The 20,048-nt window shown below is 50.4% G+C and overlaps 1 protein-coding gene across 3 annotated transcripts in view; it reads left to right on the plus strand.

The window, feature by feature from the left end:
- The first annotated feature begins 1,831 nt into the window (after window positions 1–1,831).
- The window catches only part of KDM2A (lysine demethylase 2A), a 286,076-nt gene continuing 267,859 nt past the window's right edge, over window positions 1,832–20,048 (plus strand). For 2 of the 3 annotated variants that reach the window (XM_044296600.1, XM_044296601.1), the window contains exons 1-5: window positions 1,832–2,077; window positions 6,508–6,612; window positions 8,474–8,612; window positions 8,930–9,008; window positions 9,109–9,155. In XM_044296600.1, coding sequence (XP_044152535.1) covers window positions 6,577–6,612; window positions 8,474–8,612; window positions 8,930–9,008; window positions 9,109–9,155 — 301 coding nt within the window. In that variant the 5' untranslated portion in view covers window positions 1,832–2,077; window positions 6,508–6,576. The remainder of the gene's footprint in view (window positions 2,078–6,507; window positions 6,613–8,473; window positions 8,613–8,929; window positions 9,009–9,108; window positions 9,156–20,048) is intronic. The other variant, XM_044296599.1, reaches the window with a different exon arrangement.

Genomic DNA, 20,048 nt, shown 5'->3' on the forward strand with positions numbered 1-20,048 from the left:
CATGTGCCAGTAACAAGTGCCTCTCCATGCACCCCCATCATGTGCCAGTAACAATTGCCTCTCCATCATGTGCCAGTAACAAGTGCCTCTCCATGCCCCCCCAATCATATGTCAGTAACAAGTGCCTCTCCATGCCCTCCAAATCATGTGCCAGTAGCAATTGCCTCTCCATCATGTGCCAGTAACAAGTGCCTCTCCATGCCCCCCAATCATGTGCCAGTAACAAGTGCCTCTCGATGCCTCCCCAATCATGTGCCAGTAACAATTGCCTCTCCATCATGTGCCAGTAACAAGTGCCTCTCCATGCCCCGCCAATCATGTGCCAGTATTAATTGGCTCTCCATCATGTGCCAGTAACAAGTGCCTCTCCATGCCCTCCCAAATCATGTGCCACAAGTATTGTCCTGTATAAAAAACACTTATACCTCCTTCCATGGCAGCAATGTGATGCAGGCCACTTCCGGCCTGTGTCCCGACATCATCCCGCCGCCTCTAAAAGACTGTGTGCCTTGTGGCTGGCAGCCTATCAGAGGAACAAGGAAGGGAGACGCCTCTCCCTCCCCTGCCCCGCCGCAGCACAGCCATTTGTATCGCTGTCCTGAGGATGGTGATACAGATGACTATGGTGATGAGCGCTTCCACAATGGAAGCGCTCATCTCCCCGATCCGATCTCCGACCACTGGCTTTTTGCTGGAGACACGCTGTGCGGTCACACCCCTCGCCCGTCTGTAGAAACGGCCCAGCATACAATGCAGTGGAAAGCTGGAAAAAATTCCAAATGGTGTGGAAGTTGAAAAACAAAAAACGTAACAAAATTCCACCACTGTTTTGTGGGTCATGTTTTGACGGCGTTCCTCATGTTTAACAGTCATACCACACTTCTATAGTTTTACTTGTGCTTTATTACTGAAAGAAATAACCTTTCTGTGACATCACAGTGGAGGGGCAGACTCGATGGTGTAATGGGAGGTACAGGCACTTTAAAGTCTCATTTGCATACAAATCAATTATTTTTCTGCAGTTCAGAAATGAGGATAATACTAACAAAGGTATTTTATTGTGTTAGCGCTATTTAGGCTTGGGTAGCTTATAGTAAGATTAGCTTGGGAGGTCCTGAATTGGGACCTCTTTACCCATCACTGGGTTACCACTATCCTGCAATCCCTCTCTAATAGCGGAGAGAACTCTCTTCTCCCGTCCGCAGCATTAACTTCGCGACCTCACACGACCTTTATCATATCTTGGGTTGGCCTTTAATCACGTGGGACGCCTCAACCAATCCCCATTAAAGGCTCTGCCATGGCGCACGTGAGGTTACAATCGGTTTGCGAATAAAGCCTCCTTGATCGGAAGTGGATTCACCAACCGCCATTTTGTTTTCTGGCAAGTTCTTCACTGTGCATTCCTAGGAAGGTAATAGCTTCTACTAAACGTTATAGAGACGGTGCACATATAACCAAAGTGTAGGAGACTAATATACGAGGGAGAAACTGTTTATTGCCAGGCTTCGAATATATTTAGGTTTTGGTAATTAAAAGGCTGTACTCTGTTGTGTCGCATCATTTTACTCTATTCAACGCAGGGACGCCTCCTCACGTCATTAGCAGTGCGACAGGAAGTCAGGAGGTAGGGAAATCTCACGAAGTAGGGTAATGAACGGGACACCTCCTTAGATTATTTGCATCTGGACTACTATTGGCTGACTCACTTCACATTTGGGCGTGGCATTTCCCGAAGCACCTATCAGGAAGAACTTTACTGAGCAGCAGCCAATCATTTCTTCGCTCTCTATCTCACTTCCCCAAACGACCAGCTCCACCTCACACCAAACATACCGCCGTTCACGTCACTTCTGGTTCGGTCCAATATGGCGCCTACAGCGTCCATCGTCCTGCTCTTTGCTGAGTGCTGCTGAGGAAGAGACTCCCTGGGGAGGCTACGTGACGTCTGCTGCGCGACCCGCTGACGTCACATGCACAGAAGGAGAGGGGAGGGGCAGTGAGTTTTGGAATCGGTTTGACATCTTGCTGTGTTAACAACAACAAAGCCTGGGAAGGCATGGGGCTGACGTGAACGGTAAGCGGTGGACGGTGGTGGTCCCTTCGTGTGGCGGCGCGGGCGAACCTTGACTTTAAGACTGTCAGCTTTTGTGTCCGAGGCATGGGGGCACAACAAAGCCACCTCGGGTACTGCTCACGTAGTAAGCGGTCCTGGCTCAGGCTTGTCTCACTCTCGGCAGGTAGTGTGAATTAGAATGGGGAGTGCAGGCTGCACTCTGCTCACATGGTAATTGTTTATGGTGGTGGGGGGAGTGTGGCCGCCTGACATCTCTGCGACGTCCTCCTGTCTCTTGGATAGTCAGATGGAACTGGCATCTTTCGTCTCCTTCACAATCAAGCCCTCAGTAGTGGGTGCTCTGTTATACACTACTCCTAGCTTGTTCATATCTAACTGGGAAGATAACAGGATTCACCCTTTATTCTATGGCAGCAAATTCACAGTTTGACATCAGTGTGGTAATAGGGATGAGCGAACTTTGTGTTATAAGTTCGGGTTATCTAAGAATTCTATAATGGATTCCGCTATCACGGACTGTATAAGTTATGGTCTGTGGTAGCGGAATCCATAAAGGAATTCTTAGATAACCCGAACCTTGTACGCCTAACTTAAAACACAAAGTTCGCTCATCACTAAGTGGTAACAGTGACCCGTTTCAACCGCTTGAATTGTTTGTCCAGTTTCAGGAGGAAACTGGATAATATTTTGAATTTGCTTGTAATGTAGAAAAGACAATCACATGCCGATCCTGGACCACCGCTCCGGTTTTCCCAGCTGACGTCAGGTTGACAATACATTACCACTGTGGGCAGTCACTGGCCTCTGCAGTCACATGTTGTTGTTCTGACGTTACCAGTGCAGACAACGGGTTGGGAGAAGTGGAGCAGTATCTCTCTGGTAAGTGATAATTGTTCTTTATTACAGGCGCATCCAAAGTGTTGTCCTAAAACCAGTCAACCCCTTGAACGATTTTTCTGTTTTGGGTTTAAACCCCGTCCCAACATCCGCTGTATGTGTACGGTGGATCTTTTAAAATGGCGCCCGGCCTGGAGTGCGGCAAAGCAGGTGCCATCGCCGCGGAGTTCCTCCTGTTTTACACATTTTGGTGATGAGTGATAATGTTGACATTTAACCACCTCAGATGGCCTGGTCAATTGTCACCACAGCATCTGAGAGAGGGTGTTCCCCCGGGAACAGCTTCCCCACAAGGAGATCGGGGGAGCTGTTCATTGTGGTATCCTCCAGCCTTCTAATGGCTTTGAGGCTACCATACTAGTAGTTCCTATGGAGTCCTACTCACCGTAGCGCCGCAGTGTTCTGTCAGCTTTTCTCAGGCCAGTGATGACACATTCATCGGTTATGTGGCCTAGGTGCAGCTCAGCCCCATAGAAGTGAATGGGACTGAGTGCGATGCCAAGCACAGCCACTATACTATGTCCCAGCTGTCGAACCACCACCGATCAGATATTGATTTTCCCCCATCTCCCAACACACACCTTTTAACTGCTCTGCGACGCTGTGTTTCTCCTTTCTGGCTCCCGTTTACACCTTTCAGTCCAGGCATTGTATTCTGCATTTGCATTGTCACCTGATCCTCTTCAGCCAACTGCTTGCTACAGTGGTGATGTCCACTAGAGACACGTCACTGCTGAAGCTAGTGGTTGGCTGAAGAGGACCAGTTTACTATGCCCATGATGGGGAACAAAAAAACTGGAAGATGGAGATGTGGGAGCCAGTATGATCCTTTCTGTAGGACAGGGGCCTGTTAGAAATGATATATTCCCAGATAAGGACCTCCATCTTGAGAAAACTGGACCAAAACAGTTCAGTTTCGTTTAGCACATCAGAATGCATCCATTCTGTTAAGATGCGGTTGTGTTAAATCGAAATGAGACAAATCGGATCCGTCACTAAAGACAATGCAAGTCAAAGGGTGACAGATCAGTTTTTTAGGATCCGAAAAAAACTGATCTGGCACCATTGACTTTACATTGTTTTTAGTGACAGATCTGGTTTGTTCAGTTTTGATGACCGGACTAAAAATTGCAGCAGTTTTGTGTCCAGTCACAAAATAGAATGCTGCTGGAACGGAAGACATACTGATGCATCCTGAACGAAGCATACCCCGTTCACAATAAATTGGCCATAAACTAAATCGTTTTGGCCCAGTTTTGAGATCCTCTGCTGGATCTCAAACCCAAAATGCCAAAACACTGATGTGAAAGTAAACTTACAGGGGTTGTCTCTGAACCCGGACATACCTCCATTCTCACCCAGCCAGTGCAGGGCAAAGGCATTTTCAGGAGTTCCGGTGACGAACCTGGCTCTCCATGGGGCTGCCAGGAAGCCTGGTGACGTCGCCAGCACTGATGGGTGGGCTTTAGCTCTGCCCTAGCCTGTAAAACGACTAGGGCAGCGCTAAAGTACACCCATCAGAGTGGAAGCTTCCGCCCGGCGGTGTGTTATTGTAAACAAAAGAGCCCGTGCCCTGCGAAATCTAGCGCAGGGTAAGGGCGTGCATTGGAGCATGAGATGCTCCGATGCTAACATCAGGGGGGCTGCCTGGGTGAAAATATGGGTATGTCCAGGTTCAGCTCTGAATCGGCAATATCCAGTCCCCATAGCTCTGTGTGATTTTATTGTGTAAAAAAATAAATAAAATTTTTTATGCATACTCAGGGACAGGACTCGTCTCAGGTTAATTTGCATATGTATCAAATCGTTTTTTTACACAATAAAAGCACGCAGAACTATGGGGAATGGGTATTGCGGATGTGCTAGCGGCCATCTAGCAAGCCATGTCCTCAGCTCTATACCCAAAATCCCAGTGACAGGTTCCCTTTAATACAGGCTTAAATCTGTGGAATAGTCTACCTCAAGATTTGGTCACAGCAGGAACGGTGGGCAATTTTTAAAAAGGGTTAGCTAAATTCATTAAAATTTAATTAGATTACTACTTATGAAAATGTGTAGAAATCTGGGTCTCGCTCCTCTTTGCTAAAATTCATATCCCCACCTAAGCAGACCCTGAACATCTCTGCCTGTGTGCAATGTCTCACAGGGGCTGTTTGCCCCTGTAACAGAGGCTCCTGTGTAGGCTGCAGCTTTCGATTATTTTATTTTAGTAATCAAGTATTCTATCAATTAATCAATTACTGTAATAAGAAAAATAAATAAATTAAAAGAATGTTTTCCTTTGCAAAAACTCATCAGCTACCCCCCCCTCCCCCGTGCCATCAGTCCTCTGTGCTATCATCAGCTCCCCCTGTGCAGTCTTTTGTGCCATCAGGCTCTCACCCCCCCCCCCCCCCCCCCCCAGTGCCATCAGTCTTTTGTGCCATCAGTCACCATAAAGTTCCATTGTATAAAAAAAAGTTTACGTTAGCCTACACTATTTTTTTTCCCTGCACTTCGCAGGATGGAAAAACGTGGTACACAACGCTGTCCCGTCATGCAAAAGTGTCAGGTAGGCTACTAAGAGGTACGCATTTATGCAGGGGAACCATTACTAGTCTAAATAGCATCAGGCTATTATACCCAAGTGATAGTGAAGTCCAGTCCATATAGCAGATACTCCCTGTACTTTATCACTTGGCTATAATAGCCTGCGGTGCAGTGTGAGTGATGATCATACATTACTACATGCTACTGCTACTGCTGTCGCCTTGTTCTGCAGGTCCATCTTGATGTCCTGGCCGTAGCCTTCTTGATATCCCGGCAGCGCGTCCGGGACTTCTTACTCTAGCAACCCCGGGAGCTAGCCCCTCCCCCTTCCAGCTCCCGGCAGCCCGCCAAACTAACTATTAACAAAGCTTCTTGCTGTAAGGAGCTTTGTTATTGGTTATTTCAGGCACAGTCAGCATTGCTGCGCTGCCCCTGCCGTTCACAGCGCGCCCTGCGCTGATGAATGTCAGGGAAAAGTCTAAGGTGTATTGGTGCACCTGTGACTTTTTCCTGAGAGCAAAATGGCCTGAACAAGTGTCTATGATGCTTGTACAGGCGTTATTGCGACCTCTGCTAGAGCCCATTCAATTTATGACCTGATTCTGCATTCATTGTAACTTTGTGTACCCCTGTTAGCCCTCTGCACATATGTCTGGTGATCCGGTTTAGTTCCCCTCTGGCGTGAAATCGAAAATACCGGAGGGGAACTGAAGCTAGAACTGATCCCATAGTTTTCTATGGGATTGTTCTAGTACATCTGGTGCATCAGTTGTAATGTGGGATGTCAAATATCGCCAGACAGAAAAATGCTGCATGCTCAGTTTTTCTGTCCGGCGCCATCAATGTTTAAATGCCGGATCTCTGCATTGAAGTGCACATTTATAAGTTGTGTCTGTGTCCCCGCCTAAAATAGCTGGCCAGACACAACTGATATGTAAAGCGGGCCTTAATGATATTATTTTTTTTTCTTTACAAATGTGACTGTTTTTCTTTTGTTTGGCTAGGTGATAGAGTGCGAAGTTCCCTGTGGAAAAACATTGCTCTCACTTTTGTGGGGCAAGAGATTTGGAGTGATGGAAGACGAGCAAGCGCGTTACAGTCGGAGACTGGTATGTGGCACCCTGCTTTTTTTCCTTTTTCTGTGAAACCACTTTAAGGCTGCATTTGGCATATACACTTTGATGATTTCTCAATTTACCAGTATATGCAGAATATGTTGCTCGACTACATTCAGCTGTATGACATACAATTGCATCTGCTGTCCCTGTACTGAAAACTAGCCAACTATTACCTTGGAATATAGTGAAAAGAAACTCTTGTGGCATGCATCGTGCTCATTATACCTTTATGTCTGAAGCTTACAATGTGAGTTGGAGATACTGGAGTACTAGGATTGTTGCATACACATAGATACACTCAGCATCAGTGGGTATTGGCAGTTGATTGCTCATCATGCCATTACAGAAACTTATATCAAACTCAAGTACAAGGGCAAAATAAAATATGTTCTACATATTAATAATAGATATAATCCCAGTGGACACACCACTCTGGTCCATATTTTTTTCTACATTGTAGATTAATATTTGAAAACAATGAAGCAACAGATGGATTTAAAGAGGAACTTTCCCCGGTCCTGACAATACCATATAAATAACTGGCAGGGTAGGGTATATTGATGACATCTGCTTTTCCGCCTGGTAAATCCATACCACCAGTACAGGGAGGGGAGACGGCAGTGTTTCTCATGGGGTGTCTCCCTCATCCTGGCCAGGGAGAAGGTGAGTTTATTTATTTATTTATTTATTTATTATTTATTTTTCCACCCCTCTCCCAGGCTTTGACGCTCTCCACCGCGATTGGGCAGCTCACAGCCAGGGAGTAGGAGACGCCCCTTGAGAAACACAGCCGTCTCCTCCTCCCTGTACTGATGGTATGGATTTACCTACCAGATGGGAAACCAGGATGGGGGGCACAGCTGGGGAACGGAGCAGCGCATGGAAAAAATAAGCGATATCAGATGTCATCAATATGCCCTACTCTGCCAGCTATTTATATGGTAATGTCAAGACCGGTGAAAGGACCTCTTTAGGGTCCATTCACATTTTGCATAACGGAATTGCAGACCCATTCATTTCTATGGGGCAGCACGATGTCTGCAATTCCGATCGTGAAAAAAATAAACATGTCCTATTCTTGTCCGCAATGATCGTTTGGTTTCCTCATCCGTATATCCTTTTTGCAAAAGATGCAACCCTGGCGGTATCCGGTTGTGTTTATGAAGGCATGCCTGTCAACTGGAAACTATTCCAGGTGACTACTTCTGGAGTCGAGAATGCCAAGAATGTGCAAAGCGGTCATCAAAATCAAAAGCTGAACCCGGACATACTCATATTTTCACCCATGCAGCTCCTCTGACAAGAGCATCGGTGCATCTCGTGCTCTACTTTGCCCTGCACTGAATCGCGCAGGGCCAAGGCATTTTCAGGATATCCAGTTACGAACCGGGCTCTCCTTAGGGCTGCCAGGCGGAGGCTTCCCCCCCAGCTGTGAGCCTGGTGACGTCGCTGGCACTGTTGGGTGTGCTTTAGCGCTGCCCTAGCCTGAAAAACGGCTAGGGCAGCGCTAAAGCCAGCCCATCAGAACTGGTGACGTCACCGAACACACTGCTGGGCGGAAGCCTCCACCTGGCAGTGTGTTATTGTAAATTTAAAAAAAATCAGGATCACGCAGTGCAAGGGAGAGTTAATTACTTGCTGTATTATTGTAGTATGGATCTTGTAGTATAAGACGTTTAGGGTTTTAGCTATACAGTTTATGTATGTTAGGGCAGGCCATCACCCTGAAGTCTAATTAAAAATTAAAAAAAAAGTACAAGTGATTACCTTCCATAAAGTGTAATGCTCATCTCTGTGGGCAAGTCTAGGACAAGTTTTCAGTCTAGTCTTCACATGTAATTTTTCCTTTCAGAGACACACGCTCCGTAGAAAATATGAAGATGATGGCATTTCAGATGAGGAAATTGAGGGCAAGAGAACATTTGACTTAGAGGAGAAGCTGCGCAGCCCCAAGTACAACTCTAACTTCATCATCTACATGGATGGCAAAGGTGAGAGCCTGAACACTGCAGAGCAGATCTGTGTCCCTTACATCTTAAAGGGAATCTCGGCTCCGAAACGCCTCCAAACTAGAGTAAGCAGCAAATTCTGTAAGTGACGCCAAGTCAATTTATGTAATTTTTATCTTCAAACTTGCTTACATTCCAACACTGTGCTCCCCCAAACCAGCAGTAAAATGCGTTGAGAGGATTCTCGTGATCATGCGCATAATGGGATACCGCATACTTTAGTTTTTCATTTTTTTTGGAGCTGACAGGCTACCTTTAACCCCACCCACTTAATCATTACCAGCCTTCTTTCCTTCCAGACTTTAACATGCGATACATTCAGAAGTGTGGACTCAGGGACCCACTTATATTCAAAAGCTCTGAAGGGCTCGGCATCAGGTTAGAGATTTTTCTATCATCACTGTGTTTTGACATGTTTATAAAGATGATTGGGGTGTTGTCTCTTCCTTCTCATGCTAACTTTCTATCTTTTTTCTAGAATGCCAGACCCCAACTTCAGTGTAAATGATGTCAAGTTATTTGTAGGTTAGTATAACCATAATGTTTGTGGTATATTGTTAAAATGCACCCCTTCCACCACCATGCAAGCACCTTCTGCTTTGCTGACAAAGTCCAGCGCAAGTGACTGCCAGGCATTGCAAATCTGTGCAAAACAGTACATTTGTCCAACATGGTCATTCTTCTGGGACTTAAAGGAGGTGTGCAGTGATATAATATTAATGACCTATCCCCAGGATAGGTCATCACCTGTCAGAACGTCAAGGGTCTGACTTCCGGCTCCCTTGCCAATCAGCTGTTTGAAGGGAACTCTGCGCTCGTTCAGGTGCTGTATCCTCTTCAAAGTTTAACTGCACATCTCCAGTATGGCGGCAGTGCAGTTTAATTACAATTGCTCCCCCCATTCAAGAGAGTGGGACATTACATCTCATAAGTGTTACATAACTCCTGTGCCTTAGTGCGTTGTAACAATCCCCCCCCCCCCCCCCCCCCCAAACACACACCTTAACTAAGCAGCTGTAGACGTGGAGACAACTTGTCCTAGTCACATTCTCGTACTGGTTACTGGAGGTCATGTTGAAAACATTGTAAGGATTATGTTTTAATGCCTTAAAGACTGAAGCCAATTTTTTCTTTTTGTAATTTTTTTTTTTTTTTTAAAGCCTCAACTTTAAATTTTCTGTTCATATAGCCACATGAGGGCTTATTTTTTGCAGGACACTTATTTATTTATTTTAATGGCACCATTTAATTTACCATATCTTATATTGGGAAAATGAAAAAAATAAATAAAAATAAAACACAATTCCGCCCAATGACAACCTTATTCTATGGGTCAATACAATTATGGCAATTCCAAATTTTATGTAGTTTTTATGCTTTACTAACTTTTTGAAAAAATAATTATTTCTCGCCCAGTTTCCTTGGGGGACACAGAAGACCTTGGGTATAGCTCATCTCCATAGGAGGCGTGACACTAAGTGAAAACTGTTAAGCCCCTCCTCCACAGCTATACCCTCAGCCTGGAGAGAGAGACTGCCAGTTTTTAGCTTAGTGTCCAAGGAGGCAAGACACTCCCTGCTCTGCAGGGCTGTTTTCTCCTTGTTTAAATTTTAGATTTTTACTTTTTTCTTTCTTTTTGTTCCAGATCATCAGGGACAACAGAGACGCACTAGACCTCTCTGTTTCTCCCGGGGTTGAGCTGCGCCAGTGCCGGTCACCGCACTGCTGCCTCCCCCACAGAAGGCAAGGTGGATCAGGGCAGCCTAGCTCCCCTACATCCCGCCAGCGCAAGGGTCGCCCGCACGCCAAGTCCCTCTTCCAGCGTCCTGCCACTACGGTGCCAGTAGCTGAAGGGGCGACCCTGCTGGAATGGACCGAGGGTGAAGACGGCTGTGGTAAGAGAGTGGCTTCTCCAGCCCTACGTCCCCCACCCAATGGTCTCCTGCGTGCCTGACCCCCCATACTGGGCCTCTGGACCCTTCCCCTGCTGGACCTAGGCTGGCCCCTGGGGTGCCGCTGTGCGGCAATCTGCTCCCTGCCTCCCCCCCCCCCCCCCCTTTTCTCCTGGCCTCATAGGACATGCTGCTAGTGAGGGGACTATATCCTGGTCAGCTCCGGTCAGCACTAATATTCCGGTGCGGCCGGGCGCTGCAAAAAAATTTCAGGCTCCGCGGCTCCCGCGGCGGGCCGCCATTCCAGGCCCCCTTACTCTTCCGGCCGGCGGGGTGGGCTCCCGCGGCCAGCGAGCCGCCATTCCGGCCCTCCTGTCTCTTCTGGCGGCGGGGTGGGCTCCCGCAGCCGGCAAAACCGCATTCCGGCCCCTGTCTCTTCCGGCCGGGTGGGCTCCCGCGGCCGGCAAACCGCCACTCCGGGCCCCTGTCTCTTTCGGCCGGCGGGGTGGGCTCCCGCGGCCGGCATTGGGCTTGACTATGCCCCAGCAGGTGCCGGTCGACGGGGCTCCGCTAATTTGGTCCCAGACTTCGCGGCCTGCTGGGCCGCAATCCCGACCGGCCCGCGGGGTGGGCTCCCGCAGCCGGTTTGAAGCGCCATTCCGCCTCAGGTCCCGGCGGTATGACGGGCCGGACGCCGCAATTTAGCCCCCGGCTTCGTGGCCTACTAGGCCGCAATTTTCAGGTCTCTGGTGGAGGGGGCGGGAACTTCTCCAGGCGCGATTTTTTTTTTTCCCGCCTGGAGGTTCCTCCGCCCCCAGGGGATCGCACGCCGCCCTCCAGGCCGGATCCCTGTTAACCCTTTGGGTGCAGGCCGGCTCCCACAAATGGGTCTGTATAGTTGGCCCCCTTTTTTCTCCTGTCTCTCAGGGCCCCTATATGGTGGCTCCCCTTTAGCCTCAGAGGCTGAGTTTAAATTAAATTAAAAAAAAAAAAAAAAAAAAAAGTAATGCTGCATGTCTGCATGACCTCTTTCCACAGGCGGCATGGTGTTGCGCTCCCAGCCTGCGTCGCTGCTAGGGCATTTCCCCTTTTAGGCGGTTTTTCTTGCCTCTTCCAGGATACGGCGCTGGCCAAGTGCATTCGGCCCTTCTGTAGGCAGCATTCATCATCTCTCCAGTTATGGTGCCTGCCATGTGCATCCCCCCCCCTCCTAGGCGGGCTACTGCACTCTCCCTGGCTGACCATGTGCATGACCCCCTTCTTAGGAGGAATACTGCACCTTCACCGGATACGGTGCTGGCCATGTGCACGACCCCCTTCCATAAGCGGAACGCTGCACTCTCTGGATTTGCTGCCGGCCATGTGCGGGACCCCCTTCCGTGGGTGGAACGCAGCACTCACTGGATTCGCTGCCGGCCATGTGCGTGACCCTCTTCCTGGGCGGAACGCAGCACTCTCACTGGATCTGTTGCCGATCATGTGCGTGACCCCCTTTTTTAGGCGGAATACTGCACTCTTAGGTATGCCTCCTTCCCTCAGACAGCATACATACATCCCTCTGTCTTTGTGGTTGTTTCCTCGCAGGTACGTTGCTGGCCACGTGCATGTACCCCATACATGGCAGGGTGCTTGCACTCTGGCTGGATCCGCTGTCGGCCATATGCATGACCCCTCTTCCGTAGGCGGTGTACGCACTCTTGCTGGATTCGCTGCCAGCCAGGGGCGCATGCCTTCCTTCCTCAGGCGACATGCACGCATTCTTAGTGACTGTGTTTGTCTCTCGCCAGTACGTTGCTGGCCATGTGTATGACTCCAATGCGTGGCGGTGTGCTCGCACTCTCCTTGGGTGAGATGCTGGCCATGTGCTTTACCCCCCTTTTTTCTGGGCGGTGTGCTACATTCTCACCGGATACATTGCTGGCCATGAGAATGGCCCTCTAACATGGGTGGAACGCTTGCACTTCCATTGGATACGGTGCTGGCCTTGTGCGTGACCACCTCTCACTTAAAGGGCAGAATTTGGCACGCTCATAAGATTCACGGCTGTCCTTATATGGCTGTGCTGGACTTGTACATGTCCCCCTTCATTGGCAGAGTAGTTGCACTCTCGCTGAGTTCAGTGTTGGGTGTATTATTGCACACTCATTTAATGCTAGGATACCCCTGTGCATGTTCCCCTTTCATTAGGTGGACCTCCTGCATTCCTGCTGGTTTATAGGGTATGTCCTGCTTCTCTGAAGTAGGTACGGCCTTAGGCATCACTCCCTTTTGGGACGGGTCTTTGCACTTTTGCCGACTGCTGTTGGCCAGGTACAATTTCCCCCCTTTCGGGGTGGACTGATTGCGTTCCATCGCATGCTATGCTAGGTTTGTGCATAACTCCCTTTCAGGTTGCACTTTGCAATTCCGTACATGCTGTGGCACTCTGGGACGAGCCCCCCCTTTTTTCTAGGTGGGTTGGCCTTCTCGCTGCTTACGGGGCTGCTCGTACGTATGCCTCACCTGCTTCCTGCGGCATACCTTTGTTTCTTGGGAGACGATGCTTGCCGCCAGCCGTGCACTCGTCCCTAGGGAGTTCATTCTGTCCTCCTGACCGGACAGGCTCTTTTGCTCTCTGCTGCACCGAGCTGGGTGGTGCTCATTCATTTAGTTGGCCTTTCATTCCAGGGAGTGTTCGTGGGTCCTAGATGCATGCCCATGCGTCCTTCTGCGGCATTGCTTCCCTGCGCTAGTGGTCACATGGTCGAGAGTGCTGTTGTCTGCAGCGCCTCTCGAATTCTTCGTTGGCTCTGGTAGGACTGCGGTTCCCTTGCCTGCTGCAATTTCCTCCTCTTCGGATGCAGTGTGGTATGAGTCCTTCCTCTTGGCGTCTCTACGCTTCTGTCTGATCTGCTACCGGGTTCGGGCTGCTCTTCTCGGGAAGGTCACCCGACTTCTCTTGGGTGCTGGATTACCCAGGTCCGGGGACCTCCGCCTTGGGTTCTTCAAGGTATTCGCCTTCTGCGAGGCGGTGGACCGGGCGTCTCACAGTGTAGCGGGTTCTGCTTTTGAGCTGTCCTATGGCTTCCCTGTTGCCCACTCCTCCTCCTTTCGGTTGGAGGGTGTTATGTCAGCCTCTGTCTCGACTGCCTTATCTCGCCGGCTTTGTTCGGCTCCCGCTCTATACAGATCACTCCGATGTGGCTTCCCGCCAGACTTCGGAGGCTGTATTTTCACTGTCCTCCCCTCTGGGGAGAGCATGGTTGTTCATGTGGATGGTTCCGGTGTTCCTTTTGGCCTCGTACCGTCTCCCTTGTTCACGCTGGCTGTATTAGCTGTGTGCCTATTTACCGAGTCTACCGCGTTCTGTCCTCCTGCTGAGTGCAGATTGCGTGGCCCATTCTAAGACGATGGTCCTGATGTAGACTTACCTTCTCGATAACTTGGGGGGGACTACCTTTTCGGTCCAGATTGTCCTTTGATCTCCCACACCGGGACTGTACAACGTGGGTACATCAGCATGGACTTTAGCCTGCCTTCCCCTGGCGTCTGGCGGATCCTTTGGGTTCTTTCCATCTGTCCTCTGCTCCCCCACTCGGGTGGATACGGGACAACGTTGTTCGAGGGCCGACGGGGCTAGTTTTGTCAACCCTTCTGCCCGTGTTACTGGTCTGCGCCTGATCACATTGGGTTTTCACCTGCTTGCCAGGCGACTCCAGCGGGTTCGCTACTGTCCACTCCTGGCTGTGTTTCGTCTAGGATCTGTCGTAAGACTTAGGGTTTTTTGTCTGGGGTTCTGTGGGAAGCTGTGCATTCCCCACTCTGAAGTTCTTTCCCCATGGTTCTGTCTTTTACTTGAGGTGTCAAGTGTCGGCGCTGTTCTTCCTCTTCCAGCGTTCCCGACCCTCTGGGCCTGCCAAGACCTTCTTCCTCGGAGTGGCTCTTTGGTTCCTCTGTACTGTCCTTCGGTACCGCCCTGGGGACTATATCCTGAGCTCTCGGCGCTCCAATCTTGTCCTTGGAGCCGTTACAGGAGTTCTCTCTATCCCTTCTGTCCTGTACGGTTGTGTTCCGTATCAGTCGTGTCTCTGACGGGTGCCGGAATGGCCCCTTTTTTTGTTACGAGCTCCTGTCTTTTCCAGGACAGGGCTGTTGTGCATCCCGTTTCTTCCTTCCTTCCTTCTGAAGGTGGTGTTTGCCTTTCGCTTCAACACCTCACCTATTTGGACGTTGTTTGGGCCTTGCCGTTTTTACTTGGAGATCTCCGACTCTTGCAGACGTTCGGCCTCTTGGGTTTCCAGGAGGTCTGTGCATAGGGTTGACAGACTCCAGGGTGGTTTTCCTCCGCTTGATCAGATTGGCTATTGCTGAGGTTACCGCACCTAGGGCAGGATTCTGTCTTTGGTGTCACCGTTCCTTTCACCAGAGCGGTCGGTGCCTCCTGGGCCGGAGGCATTGGGCTTCGGCCGTGCATTTGGGCACGGCGGCCACAGGTCTGCCTTGCACGCCTTACTGAGTTCTACAGGGTGCATACTCTGACTTTGGCAGATGCTGCCTTACCCCGCCTGGGTTTACAGGCGGCGGTTCATTGATGCCTTTCGGGTGCTTCACCTTGGTGCTGTGGTCCCTCCCCCTTTTTGGACTGCTTTTGAACGTCCCAAGGTCTTCTGTGTCCCCCAAGGAAACTGGGCGAGAAAACGAGATTTTTGTATAACTTACCAGTAAAATCTCTTTCTCGCTCTTTCCTTGGGGGACACAGCACCCACCCATTCATTGTTTTTTCTCTGTGCGTTTTCCGAGTTTTTGTTACCCGTTGGGTAGTTGGCTTGTTGGTTCCTTGTTGGACTTTGCCTTTTCTCACTGCTTGGACACGCAACTGGCAGTCTCTCTCTCCAGGCTGAGGGTATAGCTGTGGAGGAGGGGCTTAACAGTTTTCACTTAGTGTCACGCCTCCTATGGAGATGAGCTATACCCAAGGTCTTCTGTGTCCCCCAAGGAAAGAGCGAGAAAGAGATTTTACTGGTAAGTTATACAAAAATCTCGTTTTTTTTATTGCATCACCATATTCTGACACCCATAACTTTAGTACTCTGGCTACAGAGCTGTGTGAGTTTTTTTTTTTTTTTTTTTTTTTTTTTTGCAGGGCCAGCTGTAGTTTTTATTGGTGCCATCTTGGGGTACATATGACCTCATGATCCCTGTTTATTCAAATTTGTTTGGGTAACATGGTAACCCAAAATTGCTAATTATGCATTTTTATACTTTTTTTCTCGCCCATATTCATTGGGGGACACAGAGACCTTGGGTATAGCTATGTCCTCTAGGAGGCGTTGACACTAGTGAAAGCTGTTGGCTCCTCCCCTGGCAGCTATACCCCCTCCAGCCTGGAGAGAGAGCTTCAGTTTTTTCTAGTGTCAATAGGAGGCAAGACCTCCCTGCTCTGCAGGGATCTCCTGAAGATTTTATTTTTTTCCTTCCTTTTCAGATGGGACAACAGTGGTCGCCTCGCCTCCCTGTTCTCCCGGGGTCGAGTTGCGCCAGTGCCGATTCTGCACTGCTGCCTCCCCCACAGAAGACAAAGTGGACCAGGGCAGCCTCGCTCCCCTGCATCCCGCCAGCCAAGGGGTCACCTAGGTCCGCCAAAGAGAAGACCCTCCCGCCATACCAGACGCCTGCCACTCCGGTTCCAGCTGCTGAGGAGGTGACCCTGCTGGAGAAGGTGACCTTGAGGGTCCACTTAGGGAGGGTGAAGAGAAGAGGATGAGAGAGGTGAGTACATGGGACTAGGTGAGTATGAAGCCCTCTTCCCCCTCCCTCCATCTTTGAAAGTCTGGGTCGCCCTATGGTTAACGGCCAGGGGGCTTTATTCAACTATGACAAGACCCCTAAAGAGAGAAGGGGTTAATCCGGCGGGTGCCATGCGACACGCGGTCCCCCTCTCACTTGCCCTCTAGGCCGACTGCTTCCGGCTCATAGAGGGTTAATGTATCTTCTCCCCGGGCACCTCCGGCAAAAGACTGGAGCGCAGTCCGTCTCCATATTTCTGGCGGCAGTATCCTTCATTTTACTCTTTCGGGAGCAGGCGTCAAGCACGCAGCTCCGAAAGGGTTAATGCCCCTGGCCGATCGCGGACATCTGACCCCTTGCGGTAGTCTCGCGCCGCGGGGCACTTACTTAACATGGACCTCCGGCTGTCACGATTCCGGCCGCGGGGTGAACATCCCGGTCCTCCGGGCGCCGCTGAAAATTTAGGCCCCGGCTTCTCTTGGGGCCTATAGGCTTCCTTCCCCTGTTGTCATCCCGGCCGCGGTGCGGCTTCTCAGGCGGGATGTGTGTCGCGCTCCGCTCCGGGTTCCTCCACCCTCCGGCTGACTTACAGTACAGAGGAGGAGGGTCCGGGGTGGCTGAGCATCGGAACTTTAGGCCCTGGTTTCGCGACCTGCTAGGCCGCGACCCAGAGGGGGAGGGTGGCGGGCTGGCGCGAATTCTTCCCGCCTAGCTGCCGCTGCCCCGCCCCCTTTAGCACCGCCCCTGGACTTAAAGTCGTTTTGGTTTCCTGCCTCTTATCCACTTGAGGCTAGGCAGACCAGTTTTAAAAAAAATAAAAAAATAAAATGAAGCTGAAAATAAATGTCTACCTCCATTCAGGCCCTACTCCCCTCAGTCATGTCCACTCTGACTGTGCGGCACAAAAATGGGCCCGTGTCCTGCCCCGGACATGTGACGACCTCTCTTACCGTAGTTTCCCACTCCGCCCTCTGGGCCGTTTGGTTGATAATCCTCCACCTGCGTAGACCAGTGGAGGACCTCTGACAGTTCCCAACCCACCCTCAGGGGGAGCTTGGTTGATTCTTTTCCACCGGAAAATACTTCTTTTCCAATACAGTTGAGGACCGCTGCAATTACCAATCCACCCTCCGGGGTCGTTGGTTCATAATTCTCCACCTGTTCAATACAGCGGAGAGCCTCTGGAACTCCCATTCCACCCTCCGGGGTCGTTTGGTTGATAATTCTCCACCTGTTCAATACAGTGGAGAGCCTCCGCAATTCCCAAGTCACCCTCCGGGGTCGTTTGGTTGATAATTCTCCACCGGCTCAATACAGCGGAGAACCTCTGGAATTCCCATTCCACCCTCCGGGGTCGTTTGGTTGATAGTTCTCCACCTGTTCAATACAGCGGAGAGCCTCCGCAATTCCCAATCCACCCTCCGGGGTTGTTTGGTTGATAATTCTCCGCCTGCTCAATACAGCAGAGAACCTCTGGAATTCCCATTCCACCCTCTGGGGTCGTTTGGTTGATAACTCTCCACCTTCGCAACTCACAGGAGGACAGCTGAAGTATTCCCGTAATTCTCCACCTGCGCAATTCAGTTAAGGATCTCTGCGGGATCCCAATCCGTCCTCCGGTGCCGTTTGGTCGATATTCTCTACCTGAGCCATACTGTGGAGAACCTCTGGATTTCCCAATCCACCCCATGGGGTCGTTTGGTTGATAATTCCCCACCTGCGCGATTCCAGTGGGGGAAAACTGGAAATTCCCAATCCACCCTCTAGGGTTGTTGGGTTGATAATTCTCCGCAGGTTCCTTTTGTATACAGGACCTCTGTTCCCAATCCACCCCCAGGTAGTTTGGTTGATAAGCCCCCAACTGCGCAGTCCGTGACTGCTAGGGGCGATTTTCTAATGCGTATACCTGCGCGCAAGCGGACCACAGCAGGTCGTCTTCTCCACACCCCCTCCCTTCCTCCCAGGGTCACGCTCAGGTGCACCCTCTCTCACGGGAGTGGGTCCGCACAAGGGAGGGGGGGTGAGGAGAATCACTGATTCGGGCCTTGACGTGAATCCGAATCAATCTCCTTAGGTTGCGTCTACGGTGGCCAGTAGCACTCGTCGTGGGCATCACCCCCTTCCTTAGGCGGTATAATTGCACTACTACGATACAGTTTTCACCTTTATACTTTGTCCCCTGCCATAGGTGGACTAGGTACAATAACACTATTTTCAGTGCATTCCCCCTTCTGTAGGTGGCGGAATTGTACCTCCACTGGGTTCAGTACCTGCCGTATTCATTAGCTCCTTCCATTGGTGGAGCGATTCCATTCTCACTGGTTACAAGGGGTACTGTATACATTACCTCCTTTCTCGGGTGCTAATTGCTCTCCCACAGGGTACAGGATTGCCATATGCACTAGTTCTCACCGTGGGTATTAACCCCCCTTCTTGGTGAGGTGTCTGCCTGTGGCACCAGTTTGGATACGGTCCGACTGTCGCACTATCCTTCCTTAGGCGGAGTGTTGCGCGTCACTGTTCTTACTACTTGCCTTACCCTCTTTCGCTAGTGATCACTAGCGGGGGAGTATCTGTACATCTTCAGATTCTGCAATTCAACTGCGCCACAGCTCTAGGTGCCTGCGCTTATTTCATTAGGGGGCGTGGCAACAGTCGGTACTTGACGGTGCTCGGTACGCTTACTCTAGTACTATATGAGTCCCGCCAGTGCATACGGTGGCTATTCCTCATTGTGTTCCTTTGGAGCTGGTTTTGGGCATGATTATAACTCCTGCCCAAAACCACTTGTGTCCTAGAGACTCCCATCTCTATGGGTTTCCATTGTCCCAGTCGGTAACGGTATTGTCCGCATCAGTAGTGGTGCGTACACCATTGCACATATATGGTGATTACGTGCCAACGGGCCAAGTGTTACACTGACTCCTTACTCTCTTCCACCATTCCTGTTGGGTTGGGTTGGCACTCTGGTTTAGCTTTGCAGCCTGTTCAGCCTGTGCGGGTACTAGCGTTCGCAGTCGCTACAGTGGGGCATTCTATCAGGTAAGGGTTCTACCCTGACGCTTGCTGGGCAGTTGTTCCTGTTCAGCGCCCTTCCCGGGTGGAGCGTTTAAAGTTAGCTCTCCTTCCCTGGGGCGGTATGGTACCGTGACTTCTACCGGATTCCTCTACGGTATGGGGGTCCTGTAGTAGCCGTTGCGTAATCTGGCTCCTCCTGTACGGCTCCTTCGTCAGTTGACGGATTCTTCTGTCTCCGTATTCGGTGGCGTACGCTGCATAGGCTCCTCCTTTGGCGGAGTATGGCATCACTGCTATCATCCAGTGGCTACTTCTGTGTACTGCTGGTCTCGGATGGGGAACGGGCTTCGTCCTTCCCCCTTTCTCTTTCCGTTCTTCCTTCTCTGGCTCGGGGTTCACGGCCATTCCACGAACCTTGGTGGTTCCTCTGTTGCTACTCCCCCTCATCTATGTGATGCAGGGTTTTTGGTTCTGTGGTTTTCTTTTTCTTTCGGTCTCGTTCCGGACCGACTGTTGGCCTGTGACGTTTCCTATATTCCTCCTTCTACAGGTGACTCCTACTGTTGGTCCTGGGCGCGCTACCAGTGTGTACCACTACCTCTCTTGATACTTGACTGGTGTCGGCATGTCTGTCCGATGTAGTCATACCTTTTTCACTGCGCATTCCGTGGCTAGACTATGAGACTCCCCACGCCAGGATGTGCGGGGGTGCTGTCGCGTCTGTTGATGGAGTTTTGTTCCT

Source organism: Bufo gargarizans, chromosome 6 (assembly GCF_014858855.1).
Source record: "Bufo gargarizans isolate SCDJY-AF-19 chromosome 6, ASM1485885v1, whole genome shotgun sequence".
In the NCBI taxonomy this organism is placed as follows: domain Eukaryota; kingdom Metazoa; phylum Chordata; class Amphibia; order Anura; family Bufonidae; genus Bufo; species Bufo gargarizans.